This window comes from Anolis carolinensis, chromosome 1 (assembly GCF_035594765.1).
Source record: "Anolis carolinensis isolate JA03-04 chromosome 1, rAnoCar3.1.pri, whole genome shotgun sequence".
Taxonomy (NCBI): Eukaryota; Metazoa; Chordata; class Lepidosauria; order Squamata; family Dactyloidae; genus Anolis; species Anolis carolinensis.
The window spans coordinates 185,646,128-185,663,515 of NC_085841.1; the positions used below are offsets into that span (position 1 = coordinate 185,646,128).

Consider the following 17,388-nt stretch of genomic DNA (forward strand, 5'->3'; position numbering starts at 1 on the left):
ATGTCACCTGATCTTCCATTTCCCAGGTTTGGACGCAGGAGAGTGATTATCAAGAAGGGGCAATCCGGGTGCAGTTTCTATTTCATCTATTTTGGTACAGTTGCTGTCACTGATGATGAGGATGGGACCAACGCCTTTGTGCAGCCATCTCCAACTCTACTTCACAGAGGTGCTTGTTTTGGAGTAAGTGTAATCTGTCTCATGTCATCACTTCTCATGAATGAGACAGTGGGCCTTTGGTATCCACTGAAGTTCTAGGATTGCCCCCGACTAATTCCAAAACCCATGGATGCTTATCCCATTAAAACATCGTAGTAAAATGGTACCCAAATTCTGAATTGTAAAATCGAGGATTTGGAATTGTAAAACAGTATTTTCAAGTCATGGATGCTTGAATCTACAAGGGTAACCACACAGTGTGGCCTTTCTTTTCCAAGCTAATGTGTTTGTGTGGTTTTGGGGTTTTATATGTGGAGCACATTTTGCACGTGAACATGCAAACAGGAGTCTAGAAACATGAAGAAGTAAAGATAGGGGAGGGAGGATAAACGGAAAATCCATCAAAACTAATGGGAAAAGAATAGAAAGCTGGACCTGGGGACTTCTTGAATCAAATACTAGTTTGAAATCATCACCTGTATTTTTGCTTTCTCTCATTTATATCTTTTTGAATATTAACAGGAAGTTGCCCTCTTACAAGGCACAAAGAGAATGGCAACTGTTGTATGTATGGAAGAAACAGAATTACTGGTTGTGGATAAGAAAGATTTTTTCAACTTCAAACTAAACCAGGAACTTAAACGAGAATCAAAAATTCGGTTTGATTTTTTGAGGTAAGGTCTTTTTATGTAATTCTCTTCCCCAGTCTCTTGCATTGCTTCTTTTTCTATAGTATGTTATTTGTTTTGGTGTGGTAAACAACTTGATTTATTTCAGAGCTGGGCGACATATAATCTCCAAGATGGTGTTAGACATTCAATGAGGGTTGATTAAGGTTATAACCTTATAGTAGTATAACATTTGGAAGACCACAGATTGCCTAATGATATTAAATATTTTCCTCAGTGAATGTGGAATCTACAAAGCCTTGGGTTGTATGGCGTTAAAGGTTATTTAGTATGAAAATATAAGTCAGCTCCTATTCTAACACTGTTGGAGTTAGTTTCAGAAAACAACTGGTTTTCATGACTTTTTTCCTCAGCTGTATAATGTTCCAAGCCGCTCCGAGTCCTCTTGGGGAGATGGGGTAGGGTATAAATAAAGTTTTATTATTATAAGTTTTATTATAGTGCTCGTCTCTGTTTCAAACTTGTTGTACAGATTTCCCAGCACTGTGCTGCCCTCTTTTATGCCTTCTGGCGGAATTAAAATGATAGGGGAGCACAGTCTTAATATGTTGGTCTACAGTTGGAGATGAAAGACATTATCACATCATGCTGTTATATTATCATTAGCATGCAATAGTTCCGCTTTTGCCTCAGCCTTGCTGCACAATATTATTGCTCTTCAGGCATTGTTGTGCTACAGGTTGTTGAAACTGTGTTTTTTCACCCTTGATATAATTGGTTAATGATTCCTTTATCCAACTATGTCTCTGTAAGCAGTTCAGGACTTTCTCATGTGAAAGATCAATTAGTTGGTCCTATGAAGGTGTGACTGGGTTATTCCTCCCCCAAAGTTTCCCAAGGAAATATTTGACATAGAAGTCACAGGCTGCTTTTGGTGCTTAGCTGGGAGAAAAGATTTTTCTAATATGTTAAAATACCCCTTAACCCCCTCTTCTGATTTCTGATTTTGTGTTTTCTTTGCCATTATATCATCATAAGGGTATAGCATGTCCTACCATTGTACCATTTTGCTGTCATAGCACTATTACAGCTACATTTTTATAAACAACAGATGAACCCATCATATGGTGATGGGCGGGATACAGGCGTCAGTAATGTTATCATTAATATGGATTAAAAAACTTTGCAAATGACAATCCCTAAAGCCCATACAAGAGTCTAAAGGAGAATATCAATAACACTGGCCAGCACATGTTTTGGTGCCTCAAATGTTAGCCGTATTTCCGGATATATATGTGCTGCTGGTTCCAAAAATGGCACCTGTTTCTCCTTATCAGCTCTAGTTATAGAGATACAGAACACATGCCAACTACCAGTTACCAACTGCTCGCCCATAGACAATCATGATAACCATATCTAGGAAAATAGAGCTGATGTGGTCTATACCATGCAGTTGTTTGCATCAATACCCCAAAGTCCCCCTCTGGGGGTGAGAAGGGAGGGATATAAATGTTGTAATAAATAAATAAATAAATAAATAAATAAATAAATAAACCTCAGGAACAGATCTGAAAACAAAGACCCAAAGAAAGTTTTTTTGTTTTTGTTTTTTGCAGAGTCTTTTAAGCTACCCTTATGAGACTGAGTGAAGTAGATTTCAATAACATGACTTAAAGGAATGGCGCAATAAAACCCAAGAAAAGCATAATATCAGGGATGGTATTGATCAAGCTCACAATAAAACACTGCCATGTTCACTTTCCTGCTCCCCCTTTTAAATTGAACGCCATGTGTTCTTGGTACAAAGTTTGGTGTAGAGACACGGGAATGACACTGTTAAAGGTAGTTTAAGCCTCCATAAAATGTAAGGATTGCTTGAAAATCAAACATGCACGAAAGCCTTGAGGTTGTACTGTATTTCAATTACAAGAAAAATTTACAAGTGTTTCCTTTTGTTTTCAGAACACTGGATCTTTTTGCATCATTGCCAGATTCTTCAATAGAGGACCTAAGTAACGTCTGCAAAGCTGAGCGGTCCCACTATGGGCAGGTGATCACCAATGATCTTTCAGACTCCTCCAATGTAGTACTGATTTCGAAGGTGAGATCACTTTGCATTCAATGTTTCATAACATGTCCTTTTCCAACATGTGGAGATCCTTTTCATGGTCTTACCATTTGTAAGTGAGATGTTTAGGATATTTTTAAGAGGGGAAAATTATTTTCTCTAAAAACGTATGGTATGAATTTGGATGATGCTCCAAAAGCATCACCAACCCAACAAATCAAATCAAATCTCCTTAGAGCAGTGCTTCCCAACGTGTGGTCCGCAAGAACTAAAATATGGTCCGTGGCCTACACTGTTGCAACAAGAGTGACTGGTCTCACGAAACCCTCTTATAGTGCCGAGGTTTATTAAATATAGTTTTCTGTGGGTGAGCAGATGGCAACTACTGCATGGCATATGTTCTGTATCAGAAACTAGAGCTGTTGTGGTCTATCCAGTGCAGTTTTCTGAATCAGCATCCCAAATAATCAAACAAAATCTAAAGTTGACCAAAAACTGATTTGTAATTCTTTTGGTATTAGTGTTGGAGAGTGGTCCCTGGTCAAAAAAAGGGTTAGGAACCACTGCCTTAGAGCCATCTTGATTCCAAGATCTGGGTAAATATAGAATATAAATAATGTAGTAGAAGGAGCCCCGGTGGCGAAGTGTGTTAAAGCACTGAGCTGCTGAACTTGCAGACCGAAAGGTCGCAGGTTCAAATCCTGGGAGCGGAGTGAGCGCTCGCTGTTAGCTCCAGCTTCTGCCAACCTAGCAGTTCGAAAACATGCCAATGTGAGTAGATCAATAGGTACCGCTCCGGCAGGAAGGTAATGGCGCTCCATGCAGTCATGCCGGCCACATGACCTCAGAGGTATCAATGGACAACGGTGGCTCTTTGGCTTAGAAATGGAGATGAGCATCAACCCCCAGAGTCAGACATGACTGGACTTAATGTCAGGGGAAAACCTTTACCTTTACTTTTACCTTTTGTAGAATGAGAGAAAAGTAACCCAGGGAATTGCTCCTTTCAAGCTTTCCAGTTCTAGAACTTTAAATATAAAAGTGTCCTGTATCTTATATTACACAAGATGGTCTTCTGTTTGAAGCACAGTAAGAGAATAGTCTTCTATTTGAAAGTGTCACTTAGAGTGGGACGTTAGTATCTGTTAGGGTTTGGTTCCAAGATTTCCACCCCCAACCTAGATACCAAAATCTGTGGATTATGTATAATAGGATAGTAAAATTATATTAAATTTCAAAATCAGTGTTTGTTTTTGGGATTTAAAAAAATCATACCATGGATAGTTGAATTCACAAATACCGAACCTGTGGATATGGAGGTCTGATTGTAGCTGAAGAGCTGTGCATTCTGAACCTGATAATGAGATAACGAATTATGAGTAATGAGAGTAATAGTAATGAGAGAAATCAGACTGCCCACTACATTTAGTGCCTGAACAGGAAACTAACCATGTGCATACTTCATCTATTTGATCATAATCCACTGTAATAAAGCATAAAAGATAGATATTATCTCTAAATATATGTGTATGCATTAAAATCAACATATGCAAGTTTAATGCAGCTTTGCATCCGCTTGTCATCTTCAATGGGGGGATGTGTTGCCTCTTTTCTGGTTGTGCAGTAGAGCATAGATTTCATGGAAACCAAAAGCATGCTGTTCATCTAGTTTGGGTTGGGTTTAGGATTGTGGCTGCTAACTGGTTAAACATTCTTTTAATTGACTAGGGATACATGCATTATTAATTGGAAAGCTTTTGAAAAAATGTAAATTATTAATATGATATATTTATAAAACCTGGCCATGAAGGGCTCTAAGAAGAAATTCACTCTCTTGTGTGGAGATCTTGTCTCTTCCCAGATGGGGCTTTGTTGTTGTTGTTATTCTTTGCCTTCAGGTCATCTCTGACTTACAGCAACTCTAAAATGAACTTATCAGGAGTTTTCTTTGCAAGAGGGGATTTGCCTTCCTCAGAGGCTGAAAGAGTGTGAGGTGCCCACGGTCACCACGTGGGTTTCCAGGGCCAAATGGGGATTTGAACCCTGATCTACCAGAGTCCTAGTCCCATATTCAAACCACTACACTATGCTTTCTGTGACATATATGTGAAGCAGTGACTTAATAATATGCAGATACATCCAGATTTAATCACTTAAAACTCATGCCCATTCTAATTTATTGAAACGGGTGGCAGACTTGCTGGAACTTGACATATGCCTAAGGAAACCCCAAAACCTGGTTTCTTTTTTCTTCCTAGTTAGAGACAAAACCAGTTCTGTCTTCCTTTCTTTTCATAATTTTGGCTTACAGGCAAGGTTTTTAAGTGAGGAATCTTGTGGCACGTTAAGGGCCAATGAATTTATTATAATAGGCGATGTTGCTGATGGTAGAAAAAGACTTGTATTTGGGTATCTCTGTACTTCTTTAAAACAAATAACGAAAAAAAAATATTACGTAATAGTATTACATAATTGAAAAATTTAGAGAACAGTAGATACATTCGTTGAAAATTAAATGATTAACATTCAGAAATGAAGTGGTTTATTGGCCTGTTGTTGGGAAGGGACAGCTTTGAAGTAGCACTGAGATCCTCAAAAGGAGTCAAGGCCAGGAAATTAGTTTAAGGGCATAGAAAAGGAGGAGTTCAAGCTATACTCAAGCAATTGAGATCAGACCTCTGGATAGTTTGGAATGCAACTCCTTTGCTATTGGAACAGAATTAACATGATGGCAAAGTTGAAGAATAAAAAAGGTCACACATGAAGCCTTAGAATTGAAGGAGATCAGTCCAGAAATGAATTTGAATGCTTATGATGTAAATAGAATTCATAGCGATTTCTTGTTTGTGTGTTGTGACCTAGAGTTGGGCTGGAGGACCTATATAGAGTTCTAGAGAGACTATTTAAATCAAATCTGTGAATAATAATATCTGCAAAAGTTTAATCTGCACATGACTGTATTTTATGACTGAAGAAGAGGGACATAATTCCTTCTATTAATATTACAGCCTACCTATGCTTAAAGCAGTCTTCATGCTTAGGGGTGATGGGAGTTGTAGTCCAATGTGTCCAAAGAGCATCATGTTGGGAAGATTTGACCCACTTCCTAGACATTTTGCAGCAAATTCTCTGATTATGCGTCCCAATATCAATTCAACTGCTTTTTTCCCTTTTATTTCAACAGGGCGTTTGTGAGGTTTTGCGACTGGTTGATCTCACCACTTGTCCATCTTATCACAAGTGGCTCTCCAAGCAATTGTGTTTTCCCAAGCGCAAACTACAGATAAAAGAACGGCGGCGCTTGGCTGCTGGTATATTTGATTTTGGCTTTTGTGTATATGCAGACTTGACATCTAGTTCAAAACTCTCTCTTGGTCCTAATAGGAAGTCATCTCAACATAGGGAAAAAATAATATGCGCAAAGTTAGTTTGTTGGTTGTTCATTTGTTAAGTGGAAGGTGGAGCAACGAAAGTCAACACACTGATTTTTGTGCAAATAACAATTGTGCTTTTAAATGTATGGTTCTGTTTCATATATATCTAACCTGTTTCAGAACAAAAACAGGTTGAGTATCCCTTATCCAAACTGCCTGGGACCAGATGTGTTTTGGATTTTGGTGTATTTGCATATGCAGTACTTAATGAGATATTTTGGAGATGGAATCAAAGTCTAAACACAAAGTTAATTTCTAATAAAAAAATTATATAGCTTAGCCACTTATATAGACAATTTTGGATTTTGGAATGTTATGGATTTTGAATTTCCAGATAAGGAACTCAGTTCTTTAAAGAACACTATAGTCTTTGCGATCCCTGTTGGCTGTGTCCAACAACATTGGAGGATTCTAGATTGTACGTCATGGCACTAAAATTATATCTATAGCTAGGACTTGACTATGCTGTTTTGAAAAGTAATGTCTTTCTCTTTGGACATTGAGAGGAGACATGATAGCCATGTACAAATATGTGAGGGGAAATCATAGGAAGGACGGAGCAAGCTTGTTTTCTGCTGCCCTGCAGACTAGGACATGGAACAGTGGCTTCAAACTACAGGAAAGGAGATTCCACCTGAACATCAGGAAGAACTTCTCACTGTGAGGGCTGTTCGGCAGTGGAACTCTCTCCCCCGGGCTGTGGTGGAGGCTCCTTCTTTGGAGGCTTTTAAGCAGAGGCTGGTTGGCCATATGTCGGGGGTGCTTTGAATGAGATTTCCTGCTTCTTGGTGGGGGGGTTGGACTGAATGGCCCATGAGGTCTCTTCCAACTCTACTATTCTATGATCCTATGATTCTAAGATTCATTGTTTTACTCTCAGTAGCACGTTACTTGTTTGACCATGAGCCACAAGTAAGGGTTAATTCAATATGTCAATAATACTTAGTTCCATTCCATTTTATAGTTTGCTATAGTATAACATCTAGGAGCCCCGGTGGCGAAGCGCGTTAAAGCGCTGAGCTGCTGAATTTGCAGACCGAAAGGTCCCAGGTTCAAACCCCGGGAGCTGCGTGAGTGGTCGCTGTTAGCTCCAGCTCCTGCCAACCTAGCAGTTCGAAAACATGCCAGTGTGAGTAGATCAATAGGTACCACTCCAGCAGGAAGGTAACAGCGCTCCATGCAGTCATGTCAGCCACATGACCTTGGAGGTGTCTACGGACAACGCCGGCTCTTCGGCTTAGAAATGGAGATGAGCACCAACCCCCAGAGTCAGACATGACTGGACTTAACGTCAGGGGAAACCTTTACCCTTACCTATAGTATAACATATTCCCAGAAATGTCACTAGAGGCAAAGCACACAAACAGCAGACATCTCATGTACTTTCTGGCAACATTGCAAACACTTCTAAAACGTTTGGCAACATGCTACTAGTCTTGCAAAGTGGTTGTGCATGATACATATCTCGATGTTGGTGGGTGTGGGAGAAAGAGATGTTTTTTGGGGGTGGTGGGGGGATAGAAGTCACTTAATTAAGCATTACTTAATTATGCCTCCACCATCCCTCCCCGGAACATTTTAGAAGCTGTGATTCTGAAAAATGTACCATTATGGACAACATGGTGATTACAGTGTTACTGGCAAGTTCTGTACATGCTAAAAGGAAAGGTGGCTTGTTTTTTTGGTTCGAGCACAACTCGTTGCAAAGGTATCTTTTTTCTTTGTTTCCAGCCATAACTTCTGTGGACAGATTTAAAAGCACCATGTGGAGCCCCTGTGCTGAATCTGGGTACAAACTGGCTGAGTTGAAAGAATATTATACTCACCAGCAGCACCAAGCCTACAGTAGATACAAGGTGGGAAGTTGTCTCTTCAACAGGAGTCAAAAAAGTGTAGTGATAGGAGTGGATACATGTGACAAGAGGTGAGTAGTAGGCTTTTTCTTAAGGGTTTTCACGTAGTGGTAATGGCAGGAGAAAGAAACCCAGAGGCTATTTAATTTCTTTCCAAATAAACATTTATTTGGGCTTTCTTTTCTTTTTTGCAGACTTTAGACGTGCCATGATTTGCTTCCAAATAATTTGAAAATAAAACTGGGCTATAGGAGAAAATAAGTAGGCTAATGCAAACTACTGGATGAATATTTTGTGCATGGTTTACTGGAGCTTCTCAGATTTGTGGCTTAGTTTATGATAGACTGCCATGGAATTTGGATCTGACACAACCAAGGCGCCTTCTACACTGCTATATAAAATCCAGATTATTTGCTTTGAACAGGATTATTTGGCAGTATAGATTCACAATCCAGTTCAAAGCAAATAATATGGATTATCTGCTTTGATAATCTGGATTATAATGACAGTGTAGAAGGGGCCTAAGGCAGTGAAGCCAGAGGCATTGCAATAAGGATGCTGGAAGCCAGGCATGAAGGGCCAGAGTCTGGATAGAGGTGATGCAGGCACAGTCAGGTTGGTTAGATGCTGTGCTGGGGTAGAGGGTGGGAATCTCCATAGTGAAGAGTGAGATAAATTACATTGCTTGTCCGTAGAGTGAAGCTTTAGCTGTTTTAGGATAATGAGGGTTGCAGTCCAGTGATTTATGGGCGGTCCTGTATTTCCCGCTATCGTTCTAAAGTCAGGGATTAAAGAAAGTAAGCAGTGATCTACAGCCAGCCCTCCACATTTGCTGGGATTAGGGACAAAGGATCCTGCAAAAGTAGAAAAAACATGAATTTAAAAAACTGCAACTTTTTACTTAAGATAACACCTCTTTAGGAATCTCTGGATCCTTCAGCATGACTGTGGTCAACTTCCACCAGACAATAGCCATAGAATCAGGCTGGATGATCTACAAATGACTAGGGAAGTGTTATCTCCAGGAAACAACAGGTCAGTGGTTCTCAACCTGTGAGTCTCCAGGTGTTTTGGCCTACAACTTCCAAAAATGCCAGCCAGTTTACCAGCTGTTAGGATTTCTGGAAGTTGAAGGCCAAAACATCTGGGGACCTACAGGTTGGGAACCACTGCAGTATAGGTTCTTCAGCACAACTAACCATAGAGCTGTGTTGGACGAAAGTCTCCTAAGGAGACTGTATTATTCAAATCTGCAGTTAATCAAAGAGCTGACTGTATTCATTCTGAAAGTATTTGTACAAGGGTGTGATTTCCACTTTGTATTTTAATCTTAAGGCCTTTCCAGACAGGACTAAATCCAGGGAGGAACTGGGATATTTAATCCCAGTTCCTCCTGGGATCTAGTCCCCACGTCTCCCCCAAACCCTGCATTTTCCCTAGGAATTGGCTAAATGTCCTCCCGGGTCAACCAAAGGTTGTCCCAGGAGGGCATGTAGCCAGCCACACAGCCCCTCATTCTGCTTCAAAACCTACTGGAGGGGCCTGGCTGCATGCGCAGGGCCCTCAAAGACAACTTCTGACGTGTCCAAATGACATGCTGGAAGGTTTTTTTTTTTTTTTGTGGAGGGGGTGGGGAGCCTGAAGAATCGGCATGGTAATGGGGATAGACCTTCGGGATTGTGCAATGAGTCAATTCCCACAGGAATTGGAAAAAACTGGATCTTGCATTAAGATCCGGATCTTTCCAGGTGTCAAATTAATCTGGAGTAAACTGGGAAAACCCAGGTTTTTCCGCATTAATTTGGGTTTACCTGAGGCATCATTTGGACACCTCAGGTAAACCCGTGACCCATCGTGGATTATGGGCCTGTGTAGAAGGGCCCTTAGAAGGAGAAAAAATTGAGAAAAATGTTACCTTTATTAAAATAGTGTAATCCTGATTGATATAGGCAAGCCTTGACCCACAAGCTTACACCTCCATTTTCTAGTTCATTTGATGAGGAACAACAGCATCTTGAAGATGAACAAGAGAGGGTTCAAAATATTATATCAGGAAGAGAATTTGAAAATAAATTAACGTATACCACATCTTATGGAGAGATGCCAGTTTCTGTTTCTGCAGCAGTATACATGAGGATGGATCAATTGCATAAAGGGGAGTACATAGTGAGTATATTGGCCTACAGAATGTCATCTGGTGGTGGATCTAAAGTTGGGCTAGCAAATATATTTTGGTTTTGATGCCCCCCTGTTTGCAGTCCTTGTCTAAAGCTTAGGATGAAAGAATACTCCTTTGCCGTAGTCAGATTTCACTCTTCCCTTGTTGCATGAAGGAGAAAACAGTGAATAAAAACCAAAGATTAAATGATGGAGGCTGGGAAACAACTCAATAAAAGCAACATCATTATGCCTTACTTATTACTCTCCTTGGGACCAGAAAAGAAATGGCTTAGTGTTTACTATTTTTCTTTAGTAATGATGCCCAGTTTTTGCTGAAAAATATTAACCCCGGGTACAGTTAATACCTCCCAACAAAGGATTCCGTAGACAGGAAGCAGCCAGGCTTTGAAGCTGCAAGGCTATTCAGTTCTAATCAAGGTGGCCAACTGCAACATTCACACTTGCCTCAAGAAGACAAGAGTTCTTTCTCCCAACCTGGACTTTCCACAGATATATAACCCCCCTTGCCTAGTTTCTAACAGACCTCACAATCTCTGAGGATGCCTGCCATAGATGTGGGTGAAACGTCAGGAGAGAATGCTTCTGGAACATGACCATACAGCCCGGAAAACCCATAGCAACCCAGTGATTCCGGCCATGAAGGCCTTCAACAACACATCAACACTGTAATTTTAGCATGTAAATTGCATCACTCATGGTTAGAGTAACACGTAACATGGCAATGAATTACTCCTGATAAAATACAAATGTAGAAGAGAAGGGGAAAAGGGGAAAAGAAGAAGTAATGTGTCAGCACTGTAAAGGCAGATTTTTATATTTGCATGAGTTTTTGCGGATATGAAACCACCTCTTCAGTTGTGGTACACTCTTCTTCAGATCCATTGGATATTGCCTGGATATTGCCCCATTATATCACTATAAATACTGCAAAAAGGCTAGATATTTGCATTTTTCTTTAATCAAAGCTGCAAATATAGGAGTGAGGAGCAGAATATTTGTGTGGAAAAGCTCATCCTCAGAGCTGAGCAAAACTCTGGAAACACACAATGGTTGCACTGTTCTTAAAACTGGTCTTTGCATTGTTTGCATTTCTTTTTAGGCCAACCTGCAAGATAACCGCACAATGATTTTGGTCAGTAAAGGGGCTGAGATAATCCGTTTGAAAAAGGAGAAGATTGAGGAATTTTCCGATGATACCACAAGAGCAAAGTTAAGCAATCTGACAACTAAATATCCCAGGTATATATGGCTCAAGTATGAAAATGATGGTGGAATAGTTGAATTCCACTGTGTGAGTGTATGGGGAGGGAATTACATAGTGAAGAAACCATTACATAGAGCATGAAAATAATTACTTTTGTGGGGTACATTTTCCAGAATCTGTCAATCAGCATGGCAGGTTTCATGGTTGTAGCATTCTGGGAGTTGTGACCAGAAAAAAGAAATTTCTTCCAAGCTCAGAAATTAGTGTATTCTTTAGAATTATTTCTTCAATATCTTTTGCTGGTTGCTTGAAAGTTCTGGTTCCTTGAGTTCAGGTTAACAGAGAGTCTTCTGTACCTATGATTTTAGGTCAGCAAGTTTTCCATTCTTTATATGTCTGTTTTCTTTTGGTGAGCACAGGTTGACATCCTGTTACAGCAGCGTTAAAATCTTGGATTTCTACCTTGATTTGAATGGAGATCTCTCACTAAGGGGAACCAATAAAATGGTTTCTGCAATGCTAATCATCTGTACAGAAAACAAGATGCTTGCTTCTTTCTTTATCTTTCCCTGCATGACAAGTTCTGGTCCTAAAATTCACAAGAGGAACCAATAGCCAGCAGAGAGAAAGCAAGCGCCATTACAATCCAGAACCATTGGTTCCTGGGGTAGGAAAAGACCTCAACATTCATAATATTTACAGCAAAAGAGAGTAATAGGTTAGGCTGCTGGTCTCCAGAAAGAACAGAAGAATGTCACGAGGCATTAGGCGCAGTGTCAAAAACAAAGATGGGTGGGGACATGAAGTTCTTCAGGAGGCCCTTTGCATTACACAGTTATAGTATTTTCCCTTCAACTTCCTATGAAATCTTGGGATCAGCAGTTTAGAGGCGAGATGTCGCACCTCAGGTTAGTTTCACCTTGCTGAACACACCAGGCTGTACACTGGTTGAAGTCTTTTGTAGTTTGTTAGGAAATAGGAAATAAATAGTTCTTAAAAAGCAAAAGTAAAGATCCAAAAGATTGTTGCAAAACCAAAGCTATAAAGAATAATCCAAGAAAACATTAGGCATAAAACAAGGTTCCATGAATACATGACAAAGTCCCATGAACTTGAATACACAAAGCTGCAAGGTAATCCAGGAAAGCAAGAGCTTGCTTCTAGACTCAAAATGAGATGTTGCTTTTGACAAAGGTTTCTCTCTCAGCACACCTTCTAATATCTCTGCATAGCATGAATGCATTTCTTTGGCCTCTGACCTCTTTCTTGTTTGCTATTCTGACACTCCTGCGAACCCAAAATTCCAAACGGCCAGCTCAATCCAGGGATTCTGTTTCATCAAGGCCAGACAGCTCATTAGCAGCAGCTTCTGTCTGCATGCTATCTAACCGGGAGCTGTTCTCCCTTTGCACCTGGCTAGCTTCGGTATCATCTCCAGTATCAACACCATTCCCTGCCATGGGAACGCCTCCTTGCTCCTCATCTCTCACAGCAGGGACACTCTGAACCTGAATCCCATAATTTCCATCAGTCATCTTGAACCTGAATCCTATCATCCTGAACATCTGGAACCTGAATCCCACAATCCCCATCAGAGTCACTCTGAAACTCCAGCAACACAAGAGTAGAATTCTCATCTGAGCAGTTCTGGTGCTCCACCAAAATACAATCCCAGAAGTCTGAGATCTGCCAGGGAAGCCCTCCTCTCACTCCCACCACTGTCACAAGCATGGCTGGTGGGGACGAGAGAGAGGGCCTTCTTGGTGGTGGTCCTCTGGCTCTCGAAAACAGCCTCCCCAGAGAGAGAAGGCAAGCCCCAACACTGTCCGCTTTCTGCAAGGATCTGAAAACCTAGTGGTTCCTGTGCGTTTTTGAGCAGGAGTAGTGGTAGGCCCCCCTGCTAGGACCCTGCTTAGCACTTTATCCACTTCCTGGCCATATGCTATTCTGTTGCACTAGCTTGCTAGCACCTTATAGTTGGTCATCCCCATGCTGAAACCCTGGTCATTATATCTTGGCCCCGTTAATGGAGCATTTTGCAATTGGTCTTTTAATCCTTGTGGTTGTTTTGAATGTATGTTTTTTATATTTATATCTATTATTCCATTTAATTTGTTGTATGGTTTCTTTTACTATACAGTAGAGTCTCACTTATCCAAGCCTCGCTTATCCAAGCCTCTGGATAATCCAAGCCATTTTTGTAGTCAATGTTTTCAATATATCATAATATTTTGGTGCTAAATTCGTAAATACAGTAATTACAACATAACATTACTGCGTATTGAACTACATTTTCTGTCAAATTTGTTGTATAACATGATGTTTTGGTGCTTCATTTGTAAAATCATAACCTAATTTGATGTTTAATAGGCATTTCCTTAATCCCTCCTTATTATCCAAGATATTCGCTTATCCAAGCTTCTGCCGGCCCGTTTAGCTTGGATAAGTGAGACTCTACTGTATTGGAAACCGCCCTGAATCCTCCCGAGGAGAAAGGGTGGTATATAAATAATTTTTTATTATTATTTATTACAGTGATCAAATATTGCAGATTATTTTTTTAAGAACAAACCTACAGAACCTCTCTTGTTCGTAACTTGCGGACTGCCTTTCTGTGTATTTAGTTGTTCCACAAGGACTCCTATGTGGCTTGATAGATATTGGCACCCATACTCTTCATTACCCAATTAAACATTCTGTTGGGGTTTGAAGTACAATTTTTTTTTCTAATAAATACCACTAGAAATTGAGTTTTCAGTAGCGCAGCGGGTTAAAGCGCTGAGCTGCTGAACTTGCTGACCAAAAGGTCGGCGGTTCAAATTTGGGGAGTGGGGTGAGCTCCTGCTGTTAGCCCCAGCTTCTGCCAACCTAGCAGTTTGAAAACATGCAAATGTGAGTAGATCAATAGGTACCACTTTGGCAGGAAGATAACGGCGCTCCATGCAGTCATGCCGGCCACATGACTTGGAGGTATCTATGGACAACGCTGGCTCTTCAGCTTACAAATGGAGATAAGCACCAATCCCCAGAGTCAGACTTAACGTCGGGGAAAACCTTTACCTTTACCTACCACTAGAAAACCTGGGCAACACCAGGTAAATACGCAAGCCGTGAATAAACATACATCTTACTCCTCTGTCTATCTATCTATGTACATGCCTATTTATCTATCAAACAGTGAAAATGTTCTGGTGAATTGCCATTGAACAACCTAAACTCTACTCAGTTCCCCATGTTGCATTTCCTTTTCAGTGATGATGAGCTGTGCCAAGTCTTTCTCCGGCATAATTCCTGGGAAATGTTTAAGAAAGATCTAGTGAACCATGTGATGCAGCCCAAGCTCATAAAGATGGTCTATCCTCCACACCCGTGCCCCACGGATGAAACCTATGCTTCGTGGTGCATGAATGAATCAGGCATCTTGGACCTCACTCTCCTGCGCAGCGCAAAACAACTTCCCCCAAGGCAATGCAGATACGTTCCCACCCTCTTTGGCCGTGACAAGGAGAGCCTGCCGGTGATTCAACCCAAATGGATGCAGCCGAAACTGATTCATGGCATCAATGTCTTCCGTTCCAATTTGGATGGCGCATTTTAGTGAGCTCCACAAGTTTTACAAGCTATAGCAGCACAGAGACATTTCTGAAAGGTCAGGGAGTCATACTTGGTGATTCATACAAGTGTACATATATACTTACTTTCATTTAATGCAATTTTTGTTCCTTTTTCAGAAAGAGTTGTTATGCTATCCCCCCTCTCTCTCTTTATGATAGATTTGTTTTGAATTCTGAAATTGTTATGTCTTATTTTCAATAATATATTTTTTCTTTCAAAATGTAGCATGTGTGTGTATAGTGCTTGTGTGTGCACACACATCAATAAAATATATTTATAATTTATTACTGAGGTGTTTCAAGATGTTACTTATATTAATGGAGCCCCCGGTGGCGCAGTGGGTTAAACCCTTGTGCCGGCAGGATTGCTGATGTGAAGATTGCCGGTTCGAATCTAACCCGGGGAGAGCGAAGATGAGCTCCCTCTGTCAGCTCAAGCTCCCCATGCAGGGACATGAGAGAAGCCTCCCACAAGGATGGAAGAAACATCAAAACATCCAGGCGTCCCTGGGCAACGTCCATGCAGACGGCCAATTCTCTCACACCAGGAGCGACTTGCAGTTTCTCAAGTGGCTCCCGACATGAAAAAAACCTTACATTAATGGGCGAGACCCCTGCTCATAAAACAATAGATCTTACCTGTTTCTTTTAGCTCTTCATCTGCAGGCTTACATCCTAATGCAAGTAACATGAGACCTGAATTCCCCCTTTGTCCCATATTTTAAATAAATAGATAAATCAGCACTCATGCATTTGCAAAACCTCACTGAGAGAATAAACATGTCTTAACATATCACACAACAGTAAAATCAAAAATAATATCAATTCCAGTCATTTAATTTCTAATGCTCCCAAATCCTTCTGATCTAATTTAACTGCAGTACAGAACGTACCAGATATAGCTTTGGCTTTCTGTATTATTGCTTGGAGCTTTTGTTGTGCTGACATCATAGAACAAGAATCTAGATCAAGCATGGGCAAACTTTGGCCCTCTGGGTATTTTGGACCTACCGGCTGTTAAGGAATTGTGGGAGTTGAAATCCAAAACGCCTGGAGGGCCAAAGTTTGCACATGCTTGATCTAGATATTGGACTCCAAATCCTATTAATGCCACCTAGTTTTTGCAATGAACAGGGATGAAGGAAGCTGTAGTCTTGCACCATGAGGAACATTACAGATTTCCCACTCTTTTCACAGGCTGTTGCAATTTGCTTGTGAAAAATAAAGTGAATCTTGTTTGAAGCTTGGTGTGTTCTCAGTACAAGGATGCCTGAGAGTTATCTTGTTGGCATGCTTGATGTTTAAAACCCTAATCCAACATCTGCGAGAAACAAAAACCTGCTCCACTCTTCCTCTAGTAATCCATGGGCGCATCAATCATCTTAGAATGGCTGTTATTTTAGTTTCCTACTAATCAGGGAGGATGTTTCATAGACTTGATGCTTACATGAATGAGTTTATGATTTTCAGTCAGCTTTTGTTTTGTGGTTATTCTAAAAGGAGAGTCTTTAGGACATAAGGATGTGTAAATACAGCTGTAATTCTCTCTCAGCTTGTGATGTTCTTTAATACGGTTTTTTTTTAAAGTAAACCTTAGTTCTGTTCTACATTAAACTTCCAGATGGCAATTAAATCAATGACTGTAGTTTTATACTTCCTCTTTTCCCAGCTGTGGGAAATGCAAGGAAAACTTTTAGAGCAAAGAGAAGACAAGAAATGCTGGTGTTTTGTAAAGAAACATTTTATTATTATTTCCAACAATTGCTACAATAAGAATGAAGCATATATAAAGACCAAGCAATTGCTTGATTTGTTACAGTTATCTACCAATGGACTGTATCACTAGGCAAAATTAACAAACTATTTCACTTGCCCAGGACTGGAATGAAGCAACCACAGTCATCTCAAGCCAAGCTCTCAGAAGACATCATTCCACCTGTTTTGCAGAAGAACCAACTTTCCTTTTGTCATCGTTCATGGAGCTAATAAACAGAAACCATTCTTCAAATAATTTACTCTTGTTTGCTTGATCTCTCTTGTATGCAAATTGTATGCTAATTTATTCATTAGGGCAGTATGCTAAACTTCCAAGCTAGGCATTGATATTTATCCCTTCGATCTCCATGTTATCTCCATCCAGGAGGTGTTGACAAAGACTGGAGGCGACAAGGATAGAAATACATTTTGTGCTGTTGCGCATTGTTATTGATGAATACTGGCTTTAAAATAAGGCCCCTGCAGAGTTT

The 17,388-nt window shown here is 40.4% G+C and overlaps 1 protein-coding gene across 4 annotated transcripts in view; it reads left to right on the forward strand.

Moving 5' to 3' along the window:
• cnbd2 (cyclic nucleotide binding domain containing 2) overlaps positions 1-17,153 on the forward strand; it is a 37,457-nt gene extending 20,304 nt beyond the window's left edge. For 3 of the 4 annotated variants that reach the window (XR_010000677.1, XR_010000676.1, XR_010000678.1), the window contains exons 7-15: positions 27-183; positions 682-833; positions 2,751-2,889; positions 6,041-6,167; positions 8,022-8,214; positions 10,132-10,309; positions 11,424-11,563; positions 14,781-15,177; positions 17,020-17,153. Coding sequence is in view for 1 of the 4 variants with exons in the window: in XM_062962092.1 (XP_062818162.1) it covers positions 27-183; positions 682-833; positions 2,751-2,889; positions 6,041-6,167; positions 8,022-8,214; positions 10,132-10,309; positions 11,424-11,563; positions 14,781-15,126 (1,432 nt within the window). In the remaining 3 variants the exon portion in view is untranslated. Of the gene's footprint in view, positions 1-26; positions 184-681; positions 834-2,750; positions 2,890-6,040; positions 6,168-8,021; positions 8,215-10,131; positions 10,310-11,423; positions 11,564-14,780; positions 15,428-17,019 lie in introns of those variants that run through there. The other variant, XM_062962092.1, reaches the window with a different exon arrangement.
• Positions 17,154-17,388: the final 235 nt, after the last annotated feature.